The sequence below is a fragment of the Scyliorhinus torazame genome, chromosome 21 (assembly GCF_047496885.1).
Source record: "Scyliorhinus torazame isolate Kashiwa2021f chromosome 21, sScyTor2.1, whole genome shotgun sequence".
Taxonomy (NCBI): domain Eukaryota; kingdom Metazoa; phylum Chordata; class Chondrichthyes; order Carcharhiniformes; family Scyliorhinidae; genus Scyliorhinus; species Scyliorhinus torazame.
Genome location: NC_092727.1, coordinates 24,516,536 through 24,538,773, shown reverse-complemented (window position 1 = coordinate 24,538,773; position 22,238 = coordinate 24,516,536). Strand labels below are relative to the sequence as shown.

Genomic DNA, 22,238 nt, shown 5'->3' with positions numbered 1-22,238 from the left:
CATGTCTGCTTAATTATAACATCCAATCAATCCAAAGACACGTTCATGCTGTCCTCTAAGTAAAAATGTTAGAGCAAAAAACAGTTCATTGCGGTTATGCAGCTCTGTCTACTTTCAGACAATCTGGCTCCGGAGCAAAATGGTGAATGATCCACCTCGTTGATTTTGCTCCGGTACCAGACTGTCTAGAAGTAGACAGAGAGGCATAACCACAATGAACTGTTTTTTGCTCTTAACATTTTTCCGTGATAATGATTGTTTGTTGCTTGTCTTTCCTGGGGTCCCATCACCAGAAATATGTGTCGTTGAGATGGTTTTCTGCAGCTAACCACGTCAACTAAACAGCTTATGTGGTCACAGATCAACACAGAAGAATTTTAAACCTTTCAGAATTTTGTGGATCACTACAGTTTTCAAACTAATTCCGATATAATGTCTAAAGCTACATACAACCTTTTACACAGCAATGAAATTTGAATACGAACAAATTCCCCACCCTATCCCAGGTTCCAGCTCTGCCTCTACCCTGGCCAATTTGAAGATTCCGGTTGTTTCAATTTGTTTAAAAATCATCCACAAATGGCATCCACAGCAATGGCCGTTGAGATGAACCTGAACATGGCGCACTGCTCTGGTGAGCAGGACTTGCTTCAGGTTAGAATATGGGCATAGAGCATTGGTTGCGCTCAAAAATATGGGCCGGGATTCTCCGAAATCCCGGCCAAGTATTGACTCCGGCGTCAAAACCGGTGCGAGCGACGCCAGCGTCAACGGGCCTCCAGGCCCAGACATTCACCCCTTCTTTGGAAGCTAGTACTGCGCTGGAGTGCTGTGCGCTCGAAAGCCGGCGCGACACGGCCGGCGCCACGGCCGGTGTGGGTCCGCGCATGTGCGTGGGTTGCCATCTCCGCGCCGGCCCCCGGGCAATATGGCAGAGCCCTACAGGGGCCCGGCGGGAAGGAACATAGGCCCCACCTCCCGGAATTAGCCCACACGCCAATCGGTAAGCCCCTCCAGAGTTGGGTCCCCCCGCCCCCCTACCAGGACGGCCCCCGCAGCCAGAACTCCGAGGTCCCGCCGGATGGGACCATATGTATCCCTCGCTGGCGGGACTCGGCGGGCTCTCCGTCGAGCGCAGAGAATCGCCTTGGGGGCCGCTTTCGACGACCCCTGACCCGCGCGGCGGCGCGTGTGCGATTGGCGTTGATTCTCTGGTCGCCGGAGAATCGCTGGCCCGGCGCCGGAGCAGCGTAGCACAATTCTCACGCCCCCCCCCCCCCCGGCGCAGGATCGGAGATTCCCGGCCATGGAGTGTGGATGGCTAGGGCGGCATGATAACACAGTGGTTAGCACTGTTGCTTCACCGCGCCAGGGACCCGGGTTTGATTCCCGACTTGGGTCACTGCCTGTGCGGAGTCTGCATGTCCTCCCCATGCCTCCGGGGGGTTTCCTCCAGGCGCTCCAGTTTCCTCCCACGAGTCCTGAAAGACATGCTTGTTCATTCTGGACATTCTGAATTCTCCCTCCGTGTACGCGAACAGGCGCCGGAGCGTGGCGACTAGGGGATTTTCACAGTAACTTCATTACAATGTTACAATAAAGATTATTCTTAAAACCAAAGAGAGCAGCGAAGCATTTGAATCTGGAGGCATCAGAAGTATGGATGAGGGTTTCAGCAGAGAAGCCGAGGCGTGGGCAGAGATCTTGGTGCTAAGCAGTCATTGTTATGAAAAGGATACGGGATCATCAGCTTATCTAAGAGTCAAACAGAATGTTTAGGTTGCACACAGTCTATTTCAGCCTGAGACAGTGGCCAGGAAGGGGATGGAATCTGTCGCGACAAAACAAAATGTCTGATGTACACTTGCAAGGAGATGTACTTCTCATCTGTGTTTTAATTTAACAATCATCTACCACCATTCAGTAACCGAAGAAATAAAGCAATCACCACAGTCAAACAAAACCTGCGTGCTGTATTCTTGTTGGACCATTTTATCAATTATTGCAGAAAAAAGGTTAAAACTGAGATGCATACATCTTGTGGAATAGGAGTATAATAACGGTCTCTAAACAGAAGTGCAATTAATCACAGCTAGATTATAATTCACCCGGTTTAACTCAGCATTGTCTGATTCTGATTACAATTCTTTTTTAAATAATTTTGGTCAGCACTTAAAGATCCTGTTGACATTCTCGTTGTGACAGCTTTGCCCTGAGTCTTCTGATTTTGTAGATAGGATTGCAATCCCTTATCAATTTCCCTTCAAATAGTTTCAAACAAAGCTGCACTTCTCTCCTGATATGTATTCTAGAAGTGATTCACTTCATTTTCCTTACAGTCTGAAAAAGTTACAAAGCAGTGTTGCTAATTTGGGCTAGATTTCTTTTACCTGACTTTGACAAGGCAGAGCTTTTTAATCTGGAAGCTGGGTCTGAGAACATGCTCACATATCAATGATTGGTGCCCGACAAAATGGGCGACACGGTAGCACAGTGGTTAGCACTGTTGCTTCACAGCGCCATGGACTCAGGTTCAATTCCCGGCTTGGGTCACTGTGCAGAGTCTGCATGTTCTCCCCGTGTCTGCATGGGTTTCCTCTGGGAGCTCCGGTTTCCTCCCACAAGACCCGAAAGACGCACTTGTTAGGTGAATTGGACATTCTGAATTCTCCCTCGGTGTACCTGAACAGGCACCGAAGTGTGGTGACTCGGGGATTTTCACAGTAACTTCATTGCAGTGTTAATGTAAGCCTACTTGTAACACTGAGAAAGATTATTATAAATTAAGAAGTTGTGAGAGGACAACATTATGGCAGATTATCACTAACAGCAGTACATGGTCCAAACAAGTTTGTTCGATCTGCAGAATTCTAACACACCACTTGACCACTTCAAACCAATAGTTTTAACACTTAATCCATAAACTCCATTTATAATGTACAGTTTCATAAGCAATCTTGCCACTTGATTTAGTACGGTTTACCTTTTCCTTCTGACATTAGCAAGATTTTAATCTTATTTAATGTAACTATATCAAGACAATAAGTGCATTATTAAATCAAATGTACAGTAATAAAGTTCCTGCATTTTTGAAAAGCTGTATGTAATATTGTCTGGTACATTCGCAAGAAACTATTCTGAATTTGCGTGGTTAGTATCTTCCCCATAAAACCTTCTGAATGGTGACAGTAAATAGATTTGAAGATTTCTGAAATATCTTTAACAATGCTATTGGTATTTCAGAGTTTTAATGTTACTATTTTCCTCTTCTTTACACCCTGATTTTCTGATTGTACAGACCAGCTATGGTTGAATGGGGCCCAAGTACTTTGGCTGAACATAAAAATACAGTAACAAATGAAACCCAAAGTGATAAAGTACTGTCCTAAAGTGGCCCAACTGAAATTATATATATCATTGAAATTGGAAATTTTTGTAGGATTTAAGGTTGTGAATCTACTTTCCACCAAGATGTACAAATCTTTTTTCAAATCACTGCATAACATGCTCAAAAATTAACTTTTCAACCTCCATTGAGGTTAGTTTTGATGAGAATGTTATTTTTGCTTCCGAGCCTGAGATGTACTTGTTGAGCGAGTAAAGGATATGAGGGATGGATATGCAGATACGATTCACAGATAGCCATGGGATGGGGTTGTAGGGGTGGGGGGACTTTTATGGAGGTTACTGTTACAAAATTAGCATGGAGGCTCGCACACTGGGATTGTGAATTAGGTGAATGATTGGGAGAATCTGATCAAGGTGTTCAGTTTCGTAAAATTACTGCAACTGGAAGAAAAACATGTACAAGTAAGGTATTGGCCTGGATTTTTAAATGAATAGGCTTGAAGGTGGGCAGGGGACAATTTGGTGCCAGTGGCCTCCATGCTGGTCCGTTGCGACATTCCCGATCTCCAGCCATTCTCAACAGTGGTGGCTTGGGGTCGGCTCAGCTGCCTGTATCTTTCCAGCGAGCAGCCAGTTGAGGACAGTTATTGATAATTGGCAGCAGCAGACCAACATGGTCGGCTCAGAGTGGGGAGAATCGGAGAAGAGGGGCGGGGTTCCCATCTGATGCACACGCTGTGGAGTTGGCCAGAATTAATCCTACACCCGGTTCCTGACCCTGATTGATACACTCTCTAGAGTTTAAGATACAATCAAGGCAAAACAAGCAAAAAGAAAGGTGAAGTCGTAACGTTGTAAGGACATACTGAAGGCAGGAGCAATTAGAAATGCTCATACAAAAGGTGAATGCGCAAGAAAGTCTCAGAGGGACAAGTTTCTATTTAACTGCCTGCATTGTGAGTGTCAGACTAGACGAGCAACAGTTACAGGAGCGAGCTGGAAATTTCATTCATTCTTTGATGCTCTTGAGAGAAGTAGAATACTGACACTTCAAAAGATATTATTGATTAAAATTTCATAGTATTGTGTCTCTGCTATCAGAAAATGACATAACTTCTGACTTACCATCAGCAACAGCACAGAAAATCCTTTAGTATTTTCAAATATATGGAGATAGACCAAAATAAAATGGGATTTTATATTATGACAAATATTTCTGGGAAAAACGCTTACTTTTATCAACACCATGTAGCTTAAATATAAAGACCATCGATCAATATAACTTTATCACACTGAAAATAAGAACTCTATATCACATATTTACTGCAGAGGAATCTAAAAGGCAAAATGAGGGTCCCTTGTATGCATCAGTTTTTGTTCCTAACCTGTACTATGTAATCGCTGCTTCAGCACAAGGATTTCTCAAACTTAATACCATATTTTCTTATCTGACAGACTATGGATGGACGAATTGAAGTTCACAGCTATGCAAGAGTTTCTTCCCTGACTCTCAAAGACATTCAGCACACAGATTCTGGCGAATACATCTGTAAAGCTAAAAATTCAATTGGCCAGGACTCGGAGTCTATGTACCTGGAAGTTCAGTGTAAGTTGGAATTTAATGCAATTTTAATTTCACTGGCCAGTCTATGTTTCCATTAATTATTGAAGAGCTAATTTAGCACTGAACAAGGGAGTGAAACTAAAAACATACCAATTCTTTGTGTTCCTTACTAATACTCCTCTACCTTTCAAAAAAATTGCCTTACCTGGCAATACCAGGGAGCAGTGTTCAGGGGCATTGCCAGGACGCAATAGCGAGCCTCGGCCTTCAGCCCAAGAGTCTACAGGCACCTCTGCAGCCCCACGTGGTCATCACGACAAATTTTCATTTTGGAAAGCCAGCAGTGATTCACACCGAGGTGACTGACCACTCTTGGCAGGAGGTACTTCGACTGCGGGGGATTGATGTTCATTTAGCTGCCTGATGAACAAAAGATGTGACGGGCCTTCCTCTTAAGAGTCTGCACCGGTGTTTTGCCACTGTTTCTTGCAGCATGCAAGACACCCTTTGAGAATGGAAGATTTCACCTTTCATCTTCAGGCATCACAAGTCTGCAGGCAGCTTCAATTTTGTCCCCGTTCTCGGGGAAGGGGGCGGGGGTGAAGGGGCAGCTTCCCCAGCCTGCAAACCCATGTCTGCAGGAACTGCTGAATCCTAAGCAGGGTAGGTCCAAAGCTTTAAATAAGGTGTCAGTTTACATATTCAGGGAGCTGAATGCTGAATTTAAGCATTTATATAGGACATCTGAAAGCAGCCCAACATTTTAATGATTAAATCAACTCCTGCCAGCCCACAGCTTTGCCACTCAAAGAATAAACGTGTACAATTTTTCTGGAATGGAATTTTTCTACCCATCATGAACCTCAGCTAAAATCTGGATTGTCTTAAGTTTCAGCCAAGTGGATATCTGATTATTAGCACGACCTTCACAGGGACCACATATTTTTAAAAAGCAGGCTTGACTGCTTATATCATGATGCAAGGGAAAGAGTGCCTGAGACTGGTGTTGTATTTCCAGAGTAACTCCATCCACGTGAATAGTCTTCTGCAACTCAGCTGATTGCTCTCCTTTCCAGGATTAATTTCTTAAAACCGTCAATAGTGTCAAAATTTCTCCCTTTCTTTCAATTGGTTCTCATTCTATGATGTCTAGCGTGACATTTTAAAAGAATCAATACATTTTTAATGCCTTATTCTGCTTCTTAAAGACGCAAATCAATTCCATCATACTTCACCAAACTAGCTAAAATAATGGATGAATGCGAACATCTGGACTTTATGACTGGCAAACTATAATATGAATCTAAGTACTTATGTTATAATTTATGTACACAAAGAAAATTTTGTGGCTTAATTATAATGCTTTGCTTAATTACAGTTATTACTAATGAAGTTTCAATTTATATTTTACTTCACAGCCAAAATTTGGATATAATTACAATGGATATAGCTGTACCTTCTAATCATTGTAGTTGAACACCAACTAGGAATTTTGCTCAGGTGCCACAGGGAAGGATTTGTAATAGTTTGCATGAATTATTTGGCAGAAGATTCTTTGGAGTTATTTCCTTTTTGAATGAATGAATGTTGTAATCATAGTCCACAAGCAGTTGAATGGAACTTTGCAGTATTGTACCCCTGGTCTAATTTGATCAAGCAGAACACAGTTTGATATATAATCACGGAAAATTCAGCTGGCAACCAGATGACATGGGGCGAAATTCTCCCCAAACGGCGCGATGTCCGCCGACTGGCGCCCAAAACGGCGCCAATCAGACGGGCATCGCGCCGCCCCAAAGGTGCGGAATGCTCCTCATCTTTGGGGGCCGAGCCCCGACATTGAGGGGCTAGGCCGACGCCGGAGGGATTTCCGCCCCGCCAGCTGGCGGAAACGGCGTTTGTTGCCCCGCCAGCTGGCGCGGAAATGACATTCGGGGCAGCGCATGCACGGGAGCGTCAGCGGACGCTGACAGTTTCCCGCGCATGCGCAGTGGGGAGAGTCTCTTCCGCCTCCGCCATGGGGGAGGCCGTTGCGGAGGCGGAAGGGAAAGAGTGCCCCCACGGTACAGGCCCGCCCGTGGATCGGTGGGCCCCGATCGCAGGCCAGGCCACCGTGGGGGCACCCCCCCGGGGTCAGATCGCCCCCCGCCCCCCCGCCCCCCAAGGACCCCGGAGCCCGCCCACGCCGCCTTGTCCCGCTGGTAAATAGGTACTTTAATTTACGCCGGCGGGACAGGCAATTTATCGGCGGGACTTCGGCCCATCCGGGCCAGAGAATCGAGCGGGGGGGCCCGCCAACCGGCGCGGCCCGATTCCCGCCCCCGCCCAATCTCCGGTACCGGAGATTGGGCGGGGGGCGGGATTCACGGCGGCCAATGCCCATTCTCCAACCCGCTGGGGGGTCGGAGAATGACGCCCATGGTGTGCGCCACATTAAACCAAAGAGTGTGAAAATCTGCCTTCATGGTGGCTGTTACAGCCCCCACGAAGACCACGGGTGGATGAGCAGAGGGATCTAGGTGTCCATGTACATAGATCCCTGAAAGTTGCCACCCAGGTTGATAGGGTTGTGAAGAAGGCCTATGGAGTGTTGGCCTTTATTGGTAGAGGGATTGAGTTCTGGAGTCGGGAGGTCATGTTGCAGCTGTACAGAACTCTGGTACGGCCGCATTTGGAGTATTGCGTACAGTTCTGGTCACCGCATTATAGGAAGGACGTGGAGGCTTTGGAGCGGGTGCAGAGGAGATTTACCAGGATGTTGCCTGGTATGGAGGGAAAATCTTATGAGGAAAGGCTGATGGACTTGAGGTTGTTTTCGTTGGAGAGAAGAAGGTTAAGAGGAGACTTAATAGAGGCATACAAAATGATCAGGGGGTTGGATAGGGTGGACAGTGAGAGCCTTCTCCCGCGGATGGAAATGGCTGGCACGAGGGGACATAACTTTAAACTGAGGGGTAATAGATATAGGACAGAGGTCAGAGGTAGGTTCTTTACGCAAAGAGTAGTGAGGCCGTGGAATGCCCTACCTGCTACAGTAGTGAACTCGCCAACATTGAGGGCGTTTAAACGTTTATTGGATAAACATATGGATGATAATGGCATAGTGTAGGTTAGATGGCTTTTGTTTCAGTGCAACATCGTGGGCCGAAGGGCCTGTACTGCGCTGTATTGTTCTATGTTCTATCAATTGATCTCTCCGTGAGTTCATGGAGTACGAGATCCCGTCCTGAGCGGGCGAGGCTGATCCAACTTCTTGTTAGCGGGAGTTTAAATGATGTAACCCAGACCAGTGTTCTCGATGGTCCCAGGCTGGGGCGATTGTGTTATACGGCGCCTCAGCGGCTCCTTTTTGTTCTAGAATAAAACTTTGGTTTGCTTCGCCTGACCCCCGCTGGTGTTATTGCATTGACAAGGAGGAGCAAGAACCAGATTTCGAACAGCCTTTAAGCAAAGGAAACAGCTCTCCGGTAAGAAACAAAAACCGACCCGAAACTGCTGTTCTTAAGTTAAACCCGAGCCATATGACACGAACGTAGAAGACTGGGCCCAGTGTTCTGAGCGCATGCCAACAACATAGAAGGGGATGAGAAGCAGAAGATGATCGTCCTGACAGCGTGTGGGGCCCTTACATTTAGCATCATTAAAAGCACAACTTACCCAGTAGCCCCCACTCCAAAACTTTCAACGTGTTTGTGGACCTACTGCGCAGTCACTATGACCCAAACGCCATTAATCATCCCCCTATGTTATTGTTTTAATACAGTAGTGAGAACCTGGGGGGAACCCGTCACAGAATTCCTTGGTCAGTTGCGAAATTTGGTGGAGTACTGCAAGTTTGGTACATCCTTGACCGAGATGCTGCATGATAGATTGATGTGTGGAATTAACAGTGTCACAACTGAAAAGAGATTACTGGCAGAGCCCAGTATAGACCTGAAAAAGGCCATTGAGATAGCCTTGTCCCTGGAGAACGCTGATCAAGGAACTCGGCACCTTTAAGGGACACTGGACAGTGGCATCCTCCGATTGAGGGAGGGGCCCTGCAGAGAGAAGCCTGCTTTTCAGATGAAGGCACCCACGTGCATCGCCGATTATCAACTCAATATCCTGGAGGAAGGCCCTGGCGGTCTAAAAAAAACACAACGTGACAACCCCAGGTATACCAGGGAAACGATTCCGGAGGAGTGCAAGTGTCAGCTAATGTTTCAAGTGCTGCAGAAGGGCACAACCCAGGCAAGGCTGCTGGAATCAGAAATACACATAATACCCAGAGTAGAAGTTGAGGTCAACTCCGAAGTATACCAGCTCCAGATGAGGGGATGATGCAGTTGAACTGAATCGCCACAATCAAGATCGCCCCAAAGACTACTCTCAAATTATCATTCCTTAGAATAGGGAGAAACTGTGAACAAACATTCAATTGCCTCCGAATACGTATTCCACTCTTACACCGATGGGATACCAGAGCCAGACTAGACATGTATATGGGGGAAACTTTGCAAATTATGGGGACCATCACGTCTGATAACCTATAGACAGGAGTTGCCCCCACATCCACTCATAATCGTGCACGAATCAGGACCAGGTCTCATGGACATTGATCAGCTCCCAGAGGATCCGACTGAACTGGCTGGAAAATTTTAAATTGGGGATTGGAGGATTAAGTAAATATCCAGTCGTCTTCGAAGAGGGCCTTGGAAAAATAACTGGAGCCAGGGCAGAATCTAGCTGGACCTCGATGCCAATCCAAAATACTTAGAGCACACTAGTTCCATACTCATTGCTAAAGAAGTTGAAAATCGATCTCAAGTAATTGGAAAACCTTTGGATAATATGATCGGTGCAGTTCATGGAGTGTGCCTCACCTATTTTCCTGTCCTCAAACCCGATAGATCAGTCTGCCTTTGCAAAGATCTCAGTGTCAAGTATTACTCTGTGGGGATCCCAGGTTGTTGTCCCCACCCAGGCCAGCGTCCAATCGTAATGGAGCTGCATAATGGTCACCTTGGAATTTCCAAATTAAAGATGCTCGTGAGGAGCTACGACTTGTGGCCCGGGTTCGACTCAGCTACTGAGGGCTTGGCAAAGCAATGGTCCTTTCTCAGCGAACCAGAAACTCCCCGCCTCGGCCTCACTACATCCGTGGGAGAGGCCAGGAAGACCTTGTAGACTTCGCTGGTCCATTTTTAGGTTCCATGTTCCTAATCATGATAGATGCCCATTCCAAATGGATGGAAGTACACCGCACAGCCTCTACAACTTCCCACGCCACAATTGAGAAACTCCCAGGGTTTCTGCATTCACGGTGTATCCCACAATGGTGCAGCCTTTACTAATGGGGAGTTCCAGTTGCTTACGAAGTCAAACGGCAACAAACACATTTGGACAGCACCGTAAGACCCATCGCCCAATGTTCTGGCCGAGCGGGCAGTACAAACTTTCAAAAACAGATGAAGCGACAGCGAGCCAGAACCATGGAGACAAGGTTGGCACGATTCCTGTTTGATTGTCGAACTACACCCCATTCTACAACAGGAGTCGCCCCGTCAGGATTATTGATGGGACGGCGACTTCGTACCAGGCTGAGCCAGTTATTTCCCAATTTGGCGGGGAAGGTGGATTCCAAACTGAAGTTATTACAGTGATTCACCACTGTGTGTCTGGATGCTCTTTCGAAGAGTATCCATATATTCTGCGATACTTCTGCAGGACTTATAGCTGGACTTAGATTGCTCTCTCCAAACCAAATAGGCTATTGTTGTACATCATCTGTTTTGGAGCGCAATTTCTAATTTTGGACAGTCGCCACTTGATATCTTTAATGTACATTGTATGCACTTAAGATAGTTCATGCCTCAGTGTAAGGGAACTTTTGAATCAGCTATGGCTTTCCAGTGCATAGGCACCATCTCTGCGAGCTTTGGTATCAGCAAACTGAAATAAACGTAAATACAACTAAATTATCATCTGTTGAAACTAACATGCGTGCAATCCGTTTTAAAATTTGCTTCAATTAGTGAATCGGACGATTTCTGCCCAACACTGTCATTGTTTCTAGAAGGTGCTTATTTTTTTAAAATATAACTGACTTAGACTCAAAGTCAAAAATACTGTTCATCACATTTAGCAGCATTGCTGAATTATGTGGATTACTTCTTGCACTAATTTCTCTATGATTGAGAAGGCAATTATAATACAAACTTGTTCTTTGATTAAATCTGAGAAGTAACCTGAAGATTTGACTCTTTCAAGTGCTTACATGCTTGCAAGTGTCAACAGTCTTAAATATTATTAAATATTATTAGAGTCAGCTGCATTTTGTTTTCACTGGCAATTGAAGGAGATGTACTTTTTTTAATTCTGAGCCAATCCTGAAAATAAGTGCTTGTTTTCATTACTGACTTAACGCAATGGCTAAGTGCAACTCCATCAACACTCAATAAGCTTTATACCATCCAGGACACGACAACCCATCTTAATTGGCACCACTTCCACAAACATTTACTCCCTCCACCACCAACGAATAGAGGGAGCAATGCGCACCATCTACAAGATGCATGGCAGGAATTAACAAAGGCTCCTTAGGCAGCACCTTCCAAACCCAAGACTGAAACCATCTATAAGGACAAGGGCAGCAGATACACGGGAAAGCTGCCACCTGGACGTTCCCCTCCAAGTCGGTCACCATTCTGACTTGGAAATATATCATCATTCCTTCACTGTCGCTGGGGCAAAATCATGGAACTCCCTCCCTAACAGCACACTGCCTGAACCTACACCACTACAAGCTCACTACAAGCTTCTCATGAGCAATTAGGCATGGGCAATAAATGTTGGCCTATCCAGCCATGCCCTCAACTCATAAATGAATTAAAAAAACATTCAGGTTTTACTAATTAAAAATAACTCTTATCATGTATATCGCATTTATGTACATGTAAGAGGTAATTGGTCACAGATTACATGGCACTGTCCTTTACAGCTGCTCTGTTGGCTTTGAGCTGCAACAGCAAATGCTTGATTAGAGTTCACCTGTTGTTCCTTCCATTACATGATCAGTCATTTATTTTATGTTTCATTTTTGACATCATTGTGCAGCAGGAATGCTAACTGTAGCTGATATGTGGATTTGAGGTTAATAATTATGATAAAAAAGGGAGTTCTCTAAGAGCTGAAGCTATATGACATCAATTGCATCGGAAAACATAATTAGGTTTGTGCAATAGTGGAGTTCCAAAACGTAATCTATAAATTATTAATGACCAATAACATATGCAACTATACAACTTGTGACGAATTTATATGAATTGCTTTGTATCAATATTCTGTAGGTCAGAATTGTACCCAAATCGCAAAGCTTATCAATAGATACATTTTTGCCCCACTTTGCCTCACTTAACAGCCTTTTATGCCTTCTGCTTCCTAATATCGATTCTTTCAGGATGCTGCATGTCCCAAGATCACCGAGTGCATAAAAATAGTCTTTTAATCTCTCCCTTCATTCTTTTGCTGAGAATCTTAAAATTATCCCACTGACGCAGTAAATCCTGGGATCTCGACCGGGATTCTGTGAGCCCAATGGGAGCCTTCTGGTCGGAGATCTGGCAGGAAACACCCATCTGTTCCATGGTGGAGGCCTCATTCGAATTAAGTTCCCATCAGGCATTTAACTAACTGGCTACCGTCAGGCCTTCCCTGCCATTGAGTCCTGCCTCACTGAGAGCTCCTGGCCATTCTGAGGCCGGCAACTGTCCATTGTTCCCAATGCCTGTGGATGCGGAGGCAGCTGGTGGCAATGCACTCACTAGAGGTCCGTGATCATTGTGGAATGCCAGACCAAAAATGAGCGACGGCAGGATTGGGATCACAGAGTTACGAGTCGTGGTATTTGATGCTGGCAGGGGCTGGAGACAAGGGAAAACGGTTAGTATTCATTATCGTCCCCTCCACGCTTCCTGATGATAGCTCCCCCAATCATGCTGAATGCCTGTCTAGGAGGGACGCGCAGGAGGCGACTGGTTAACCTAACTCTGTTTCTCTGGACTTCATACATAAATGAAGCCTTACTTCTCTAGTATCATCTTAGGAAATCTGTTAAACACGTTTTACTAAAAATGAGCCATCAACACTGCCCTATAGACATGCTGGCTGGAGCATCATGATCATGCACCTCCAACACCCCCACACCACCTCACCCTTAGCTATGATAGGAAGTACCTGGTCATCTCTTGAGAAAAAGAAACAAATGGATAGACCCAGGATGAATAATGTAAATTCCTCTTCAACCGCACCAAGTGATGAAAAGCATTCCAGGAGATTCTCCTGATCATGCGTATACTATCTGTAAATATACACCCCTTCGACATGATTCAATCTCTGCCCCAGTCAGAAACCAGTCTAGCTGCCTCTTCAGGGTGCACAGAACATCCAACCCACCACAACAGCCGGTGCATTACGGAGGTTCACTACCCTCTGGGAAAAGGAGAACCTCTTCGTCCATTCCTAATTGCAGCATACAGTCTCATATCCTCCCTTATTGGCCAAAATGGGAGACATATAGAGTCCTTTACTGCAGTAACTACACTTAAAAGATACTTCATTGTCCAGAAAGCATTTTGTGACATCCTGAAGGTGCTTCTATAAATGTAAGTTATTCATTCAGTCTTCCTTCCACACTCTTGACATTCTGTCAGTGGCTGGGTCTTTCCACCCCCGCCATGGTGAGACTTGCCACAAGGGGATGTGGCAGACCAGCCAAAAGTTTCATTCAGACTGGAAAGTCCCAGCGGCGGGATGGAGCCGGAAAACCCCAGACATCGTTTTTTATAAATCTTTAGGTCCAAGCCAATCAGAAATAACTAGATCCAGCTACTTAAACCTATTTGAGTAACTGAAGTTCTTTGAACTAGAAATCATTGCATTTTTTCAATGCCACTACATAACCAGCTCACTCGCTGAGGGGCAACATATTGCTGATGCAATTAATTCCTGTTTTAACCTGGAAGGATATGCAAAAGGGAATGGTGGGAGTGCTGATGAACGTGACTATGTTGCAGGTTGGCTACAAGTCTCCTTACAGGAGATGGTACAACTCTCCAACTGATTCCAACCAGGGTCCAAGGCCATGTTATTTAAATTCTTTAAACTAAGTTTTCAAATGTCATGTGTATGATCTCCTCAGGATGACCAAAAAGGACCACCCAGAAGATAGTATGTTCATGTGAATCAGGCAGATACCAACTATGTGGACCACCACTCGAGTTCCAGGCTCTCCGTCACCCATTCCAAGCCAGAGTAGAAAATGAGCTTTATCGTGTTTTTACTGTTTTAAATGATAGGGAGCAAAAGGTTTGAATGCTTTTAGAAATCTTACCACATTGTGTTCCTCTCATTCTTAGACGCACCAAAGCTGCAAGGCACAGTGACTGTTTACACTTGGGAGGGAAACCCTGTAAATATCACCTGTGAGGTTCTTGCCCATCCGCGTGCCCTTGTAACCTGGTTTAGAGATGGACAGCAGTTACCGAGCTCCAACTACAGCAGCATAAAGATCTATAACACACGATCCACCAACTATCTTCAGGTGAGAGAATTTAAATGCACAGATTTCAAAGTGCATGTGATATTTTTCGCTCGGCAGAGTAGATTGAGGATGCAGACTATTCTCAAGACTTTACTGGAGGCTTTTGAAGATTACTTTGGAGGATTCAATCACCCAAAAAATGTAGCAATTGGAATAGACTTAATATTCAAAATTAATGCAAAAGCTTTTGTGACATCTGTGGTGTCTCGAGACATACACTAAAGGCTTCCAGACGTTAACAAAGGGGCTTATCGACGAAAGGTAAAGGCAGTTAGATACCAGGCACAGAACACTATACAACATGTCTGGCTCCCTTGTCCACACTGCCCAGGCTCCCAGGGCCTGGTGCAAACTCCCCATTGGCACCATTGGCTCCGAGCCAGTCACGTGGTCCATGGAGCCAACCCCCATAAAGAGACCAAGTTACCACATCCTTCCCTACTTGCGTCCCTTAGCACACTATCCCAAAACTATGTACAAAAGTTACAATGGTTAACAGGGACAACTAAGGAAAGCGAGCCAATCAAAAAGTCAATCAGTCCAAGGACCTCTGGGTTCTCCTGGACCTCCGTACTCCAGCCACAGGCTCGGTATTCTTTAGGGTGATCGTGTGATCAATCTCAGGAGGACCCTCAGGTGACAGGTGAACAAGCCTCACTGTCCTCGACAGACGCAGCAGGTTGAACAGGAATGGGAGTCCCTGGCTCCCCTTGGCTGGACCGAGTTACAGGAGTATTCACGATGCTCACTGGGCTTGTCGACTCCACGTTGGGGGTCACCACCCCTCGACTCCTCAGGTGGTTGGCATACTTTTCTGATGGTCTTACCATCAACATCGGCCATGTAAGACACTGGTCTAACTGGGCCACAGCCCGCCTTTCTAACCAAGGCGAATGGACAGAAAAATTTCAGACCATAATCAGGTTTCCCGCTCGGAGCAACCTTTCGTCCTTCTGCTCTGACCAACGACTCTTGTGGAAAGCCTGATGTGGCTCAACCCTCTCCACCAAATTTGGAAATACAAGATCCAATCGGGTTCTCAACCGAAGACAGGTGTCACCCCTTTAGTTGAATGAAGGGTTGAGTTAAGGACAAAGAACAATACAGCACAGGAACAGGCCCTTCAGCCCTCCAAGCCTGTACCGGTCATGATACTGACCTTGGCCAAAACCCTCAGCACTTGTGCTGTATCCCTCTGTACCCATCATATCCATGTATTTGTCAAAATTCCATGATTCTATACGATTGGACTGCATTCAAATGATGCATGTTCTTCTCCAGAGCTCTTCTCCAATATGTTCAGTGACGTTGTGGACTGCTACCGCTGTTTTTTTTGCATTACCATCTTTGCCTCATGTGGCAATGTGCTTGAATGTGCCCCTTTCGGTTGTAATGGAAGCACACAAATTCCTGAGCATGGCAGCTGTCCTGGGAAGGACCCCCGCCCCCCCCCCGCAATGATAGAAGGTCACCTCTGATCTGGTTTGATGCCGCTATTCCTTTCCACTCCTTCGGTTCCCGTCCTGCTCCGAGGACCGTGTATGGCTTGGAGCTGTGTCTGTTGATCCCATCGCAGATCTGTCCGGACAACCCATATTTGGTTAACCTCCCTTCAGCCACGCTTTGAGGCTCAATGGCACCGGTTTCAGCACACTCCGTTGCCCGAGCTATCTCAAATGCTTTTTTCCAACATAATTGGGAACTCTGCCAGAAGCATCTTCGAGATATTGACAGATCCCACCAACCAGCCAATCCCACGGCATGTCGCTAAGTGCAGTCCAAAACTCACACGATGTACCAGCCGCATCGCATCCCAGGTCGGGTGCGACGCGGTCATTAGATTTTGCCCAATGCCTCTAATAATCTACACCCCAGGGAACCCGTGTATTTGTAAACAAAATTCCATTAGCCCAACTTCAGCAAATAGTATCCGTGGACGGAATGAATGATGATTTTTTTTTACGATGCTTTAATTGCACCTCTGTCTCCAACAATCCTTGCTGCCTTTCAAACAGTATATTTAAAAACAAGACTGCAGCATTTGCACACTAACCCAGACTTTTAACCCTTATTGCACCAACTGCATGTAATAAAATGGGCTGGATTCTCCGATCGGCGACTCCGAAATCGCGTTCGGCCATCGGCCGGAGAGTTAAAGTTCACGACCGAATCGGGAGCGGCGCCACTATCGCGATATTCCGCCCCATCCAAAGCCGCACGACTTATCGATGGCCTCAGGACCTTGCAATTCTCCGGGCCGTATCGGCAGCCAGGGCCAGGTGCTCTATGCTGCTGACATGCTAAGCCCCAGCTAAATGGAGGATCAGTGGCCGTTTTACGCCATTGTTTCTGCCATAAAACGCCACCGTTCCCATGCCGGCGTGGGGACACAGCCTCAGAATCGGAGAATCCAGCCCAATATATCCGAAATCCTTCCGTTAATCAAAATCAGTAAGATCTGGAACACATCCAGTGCATGACGTAGGTCTGTTACTGGTTCGGTATGTGATTCAACAACAACTGATGGAACTGCAAGGACATGACCAGAATCAGTTGGAATGGGCTCATCAACGGCTAAAGAACCCGTTGGCATTACTTGGCCATGCAGGGAAAATGTTACCCAGGCAAGATGTCGGGCGCTGCTGTTGCTTTATATGTGGAACAGCTACGCCCTGACTCATGCGCACTTTCATGGGTGGAGGAGTAAGCAGAGAAAATTGAAGATTTAAAACGTGAGCTTTGATCCACATGGTCTGTAGTAATTTTAATGAAGTTTGTATTTAATAACCGATGTGTGGCTGCATTCCCTTCCACTAGGTCACGCCTGATTCAGAAAATGACTTTGGTCCCTACAACTGTACAGCAAGCAACCGTGTAGGTGTGGAATCTAAAGAGTTTATCCTAGTGCAAGCTGGTAGGTATTTGTCTTGTACCTTTATTTTTCACCACAGTTCACTGGAGTAAAATACAATCAGTGTATAGCTTGAATTTGTGGACTTTTTGTATGAAGTGCACTTTGATGAGTAGGTACAGTTATCAGGGATCTTCTTTCCAAACACTTGGTCTAAATGGTATGCATTTCACAATGTTTTTGGAAACTGGACAGGACTACATTGACTCAAAGTCATACAATTTCGGGGGCTGTCCAGTTTAGACAGAAAATAGAGAATAGGAATAAACGGGTCACACTAAGAATGGCAGGCTGTGGCAAGTGTGTTACTGCAAAGATCAATGCTTAGGTCACCAGTTATTCACAATCACAGAATCGCCTACAGTGCAGAAGGAGGCCACCGGGTCTGCACTGACGCTCCCAAAAAGGCACCCTTCCTAGGCCCACTCCCCTGCCCTATCGCCGAAACCTCACCTAACTTGCACATCTTGGGACACTACGATTTAGCTTGCCAATCCACTTAACCTGCACATCTTTGGACTGTGGGAGGAAACCAGAGCACCTGGAGTAAACCCACGCAGACACAGGAAGAACATGTAAACCCCACATAGACAGTCACCCAAGGCCGGAATTGAACTCGTGTCCCTGGCGCTGTGAGGCAGCGGTGCTTGCCACTGTGCCACCCTATTTCGATCTATTTCAATTATTTGGATGCGGAAACTAAATGTGATATTTCCAAAACTAGATGAGAACGTGAGTTGCGAGGAAGATGTAAAACGGCTTCAAGGGGATTTAGACAAGCTAAGTGAGTGGGCAGATGGAATATAGTGTAGAAATATGTGAAGTTATCCACTTGGATAGGAAAAACAGAAGTGCAGAGTATTTATTTAGGGGTGAGAGATTGGGAGTCAATCAAACTGACTCCCTCCAAACCTGGTTCCTGAGCCCAGCAGCCTGGCTTCTTCCCTGCAAAATACAAAACCTGGGAACACAGTGTCCTAACAAGCAGGCTGTTTCACTTTGAGTCTTCTGCTTAAAGACGGATCCCGATTATGGGTCCACGGAACAAAATAGTAAAAAATTAAAGAAATGGGAACAAAGGAAATAAACAGGAAGGATTCTTACATAATTTAAAGTGGAAAAAAATTACATTGCGAAAACACTTTTTCTGATTTTGAGCTTTTCATTGAGGCAGAAGAAAAAGTGCTTTGTACTGCACCTGTCTCAAATGCTCTTAGTGGAACGTCTAACTGCTGTCACAGAATGACAAAGTGACTCCCTAGATTAGCACACAAATTCAATCTAAAAATGTACTTTCTGCGAATGCAAACTGATAGCTTCAGAAATCCAATGATGTGCTTTCACACACATCATTTTGGCAAGTTGTGAAATCTTATTACACAAGGACGTGCGGAAGAAACGTAAAAGCATTCATTCCATCAAGTGTTCTCTTTTAACAAGCCATGTCTAATTCTTACTTTTATGCCTCCCTTGCAACCTATTTAATTTTGTAGGAGCGTCAAATAATCACAGGTAAAACTCCCAAGAAAATAGCAATTATTTTTTTCCCTGACACCTGAAGTTAGTGATGTGAAAAGTACCATGACACCTGTCTTAAAATTGCATTCTACATTGTTCAATCTTCACTGGCTGCACCCAGCAGAGGTAATTGCTGTTGTCTTAGCAGAATAGGAAACACAATTCTCCATTATTTTTCTGTTGTTGGTGCATTTTTAACCAGGTATAATCCACCACTCTCTTAAAGGACTTCATCTGTGGAAAGCACTTTTTTTTTTTTAACAAACAATTTTATTGAGGTATTTTTTGGCTTTGTAAACAGTTACAGATAACAGAAATGTGCAAACATCAATATAAAACCAATACTTCAATCAAACCATACTGCACATGCCCGCTCCTCTCCCCTAGACCCTACCCGCCTATTTATCCCTCCTACTCTACTCTAATCTCCCCCCTCTTCCCCCCCCCCCCCCCTCCCTGCTGACATTCACTCTCCCGCTACCGTCATGTGGGCCCGGTGAACAACCTTAAATTGAATCAGGCCAAGCCTGGCACGTGTTGCGGTTGAGTTTACCCTACTCAGAGCTTCCGCCCACAACCCGTCCTCCATCTCCCCGCCAAACTCCTCCTCCCATTTGAGTTTCAGTTCCTCCGTCTGGGACTCTTCCCCCTTCATGAGCACCTTGTAGATATCCGAGACTCTACCCTCTCCTCTAGAGACTATTCTGTCCTGGATCCCTATTGGCGGGAGATGTGGGAAGGATGGGACCTGTCTGCGTACAAAGTCCCGCATCTGTAAGTACCTAAGTTAATTTCCCCTTACCAGCCCAAATTTCTCCCCCAAGCCCCTCAAACCCGCAAAGCTCCCCTCCAGGAACATGTCACCCACCCGCCCCACCCCCGCCCGACACCATGTTCGAAACCCGCCATCCATGTTCCTGGGGGCGAATCAATGGTTATCACATATTGGAGCCCAGACAGACGCCACCCCCCAACCCCCCACATGCATCCTCCACTGGCCCCATATCCGCAGGGCCGCCCCCACTACGGGGTTGGTGGAGTACCTGGCCGGCGACAGCGGGAGGGGAGGCGTGACCAGGGCTGCCAAACTGGTGCCCCTGCATGAAGCCGACTCCACTCGCTCCCAGATAGACCCCGTACCCACCATCCATTTCCTTAACATGGCTATGTTAGCTGCCCAGTAGTAGTTGATCAAACTCGGCAATGCCAGTCCCCCCTCCTGCGGCTCCTTTCAAGCATCGCCTTCTTCACCCGCGGGGATTCGCCCGCCCAGACAAAGCTCATGATGATTTTGCCAGTCCTTTTGAAGAAGGTCCGTGGGATAAAGATCGGGAGGCACTGGAAGATGAACAGAAATCTAGGGAGGATTGTCATCGCCAACGGCTCTATGGCCAGCACGAACAGCAACGGGGAGAGTGGGCACCCCTGACTGGTCCCGCGGTGTAGTCTGAAATAATCTGACATTATCCTGTTCGTCCTAACGCTAGCTTTTGGGGCCTGGTACAATGGTCTGACTCAATTAACCAGTCAAACAAACAAAGAACAAAGAAATGTACAGCACAGGAACAAGCTCTTCGGCTCTCCAAGCCCGTGCCGACCATGCTGCCCGACTAAACTACAATCTTCTACACTTCCTGGGTCCGTATCCCTCTATTTCCATCCTATTCATGTATTTGTCAAGATGCCCCTTAAATGTCACTATCGTCCCTGCTTCCACCACCTCCTCTGGTAGCGAGTTCCAGGCACCCACTACCCTCTGCGTAAAAAACTTGCCTCGTACATCTACTCTAAACCTTGCCCCTCTCACCTTAAACCTATGCCCCCTAGTAATTGACCCCTCTACCCTGGGGAAAAGCCTCCCTCCCCGAACCCAAACCACCCAAGCACCTCCCACAAATAGCCCCATTCCACCCAGTCGAAGACCTTCTCAGCGTCCATTGCCACCACTACCTCCAACTCCTTGCCCGTCAGCGGCATCATGATCACATTAAGCAATCTTCTCAAGTTAGCTGTCAGCTGCCTGCCTTTCACAAACCCTGTCTGATCGTCCCCAATCACTTCAGGTACGCAGTCCTCAATTCTAATCACCAGGACCTTGGCCAGGAGCTTGGCATCCACATTGGTCAGGGAGAATGGCCTGTATGACCCGCAGGATTCCGGGTCCTTGTCCCGCTTCAGTATCAGCGAGATGGTGGCTTGAGACATCATCGGTGGCAGGGTCACTCTGTCCCTTACCTCATTAAAAACCCTTGTCAGGACCGGTCCCACTATCTCCGAGAACTTCTTGTAAAACTCTACTGGGTATCCATCCGGTCCTGGGGCTTTCCCCGACTGCATGGCGTTTAGGCCCCCCAATACCTCCTCCGCTCTAATCGGGGCCCCCGGCCCGTCCACTAGTCCCCTGCCTACTTTTGGGAAGGTTAGTCCATCCAGGAACCTTTTCATCTCCTCCGGCTCTTCCGGGGGTTCTAAAGTGTACAGCTTACTATAGAAGTCCCGAAATACCTTATTAAGTCCTGCCGGGTCCTCCACTCTGCTCCCCTCCCCATCAACCACTCTACTTATTTCCCTGGCCGCCTCCCTCTTCCTGAGTTGCTGCGCGAGCAATCTACTGGCGTTCTCCCCATGCTCATGCACCACTCCCCTCGCCTTCCTAAGTTGTTCCACGGCCCTACTCGTGGATAGCACCCCCAGTTCCGCCTGCAATCTCCGTCTCTCCCTGAGTAGGTCCTCCCCCGGGGACCCCGCATGCTCCTCGTCTATCCGGTGAATTTCCCTAACCAATCTGTCCATTTCTGCTCTCCGCCCTGACCCTGTGAGCCCGAATTGAGATCAACTCCCCCCTCGCTACTGCCTTCAGCGCCTCCCACATGGTCGTTGCTGAAACCTCCCCCGTACCGTTCACCTGCAAGTAATTTTGCATACACTTCCGAAGTCTCTCACATATCCCCTCCTCCGACAACAGTCCTATGTCTAACCTCCATTGCGGGCGTTGGTAATTCACCCCCCCCCCCCCCCCCCCCCCCCCCCCGACCTGCAGGTCCACCCAGTGCAGGGCATGGTCTGAGATAGTGATTGCCGAGTATTCCGTAGTCTTTACCTCCCCTACACAGTCCCTGCTCACGATAAAAAAATCAATCCTAGAAATTATGAACATGCGAATAAAACGAGTAGCCCCTTCCCATCGGCTGTCTGGCTCTCCATGAGTCCACAGCCCCCATTTGCTCCATGAACCCTTTCAGCTCCCTTGCCATTGCTGGGAGTCTGCCCATTAGGGGACATGACCGATCCAGCCCTGGGTCAAGGACCGTATT

General features: G+C 46.7%; 1 protein-coding gene across 14 annotated transcripts in view; it reads left to right on the top strand.

The window, feature by feature from the left end:
* The window catches only part of LOC140398222 (neural cell adhesion molecule 1-like), a 625,403-nt gene that overhangs the window by 459,833 nt on the left and 143,332 nt on the right, over positions 1-22,238 (top strand). For all 14 annotated transcript variants that reach the window (XM_072486624.1, XM_072486625.1, XM_072486626.1 and 11 more), the window contains 3 exons: positions 4,804-4,954; positions 14,311-14,495; positions 17,313-17,409. In XM_072486624.1, the coding sequence (XP_072342725.1) occupies positions 4,804-4,954; positions 14,311-14,495; positions 17,313-17,409 (433 nt within the window). The remainder of the gene's footprint in view (positions 1-4,803; positions 4,955-14,310; positions 14,496-17,312; positions 17,410-22,238) is intronic.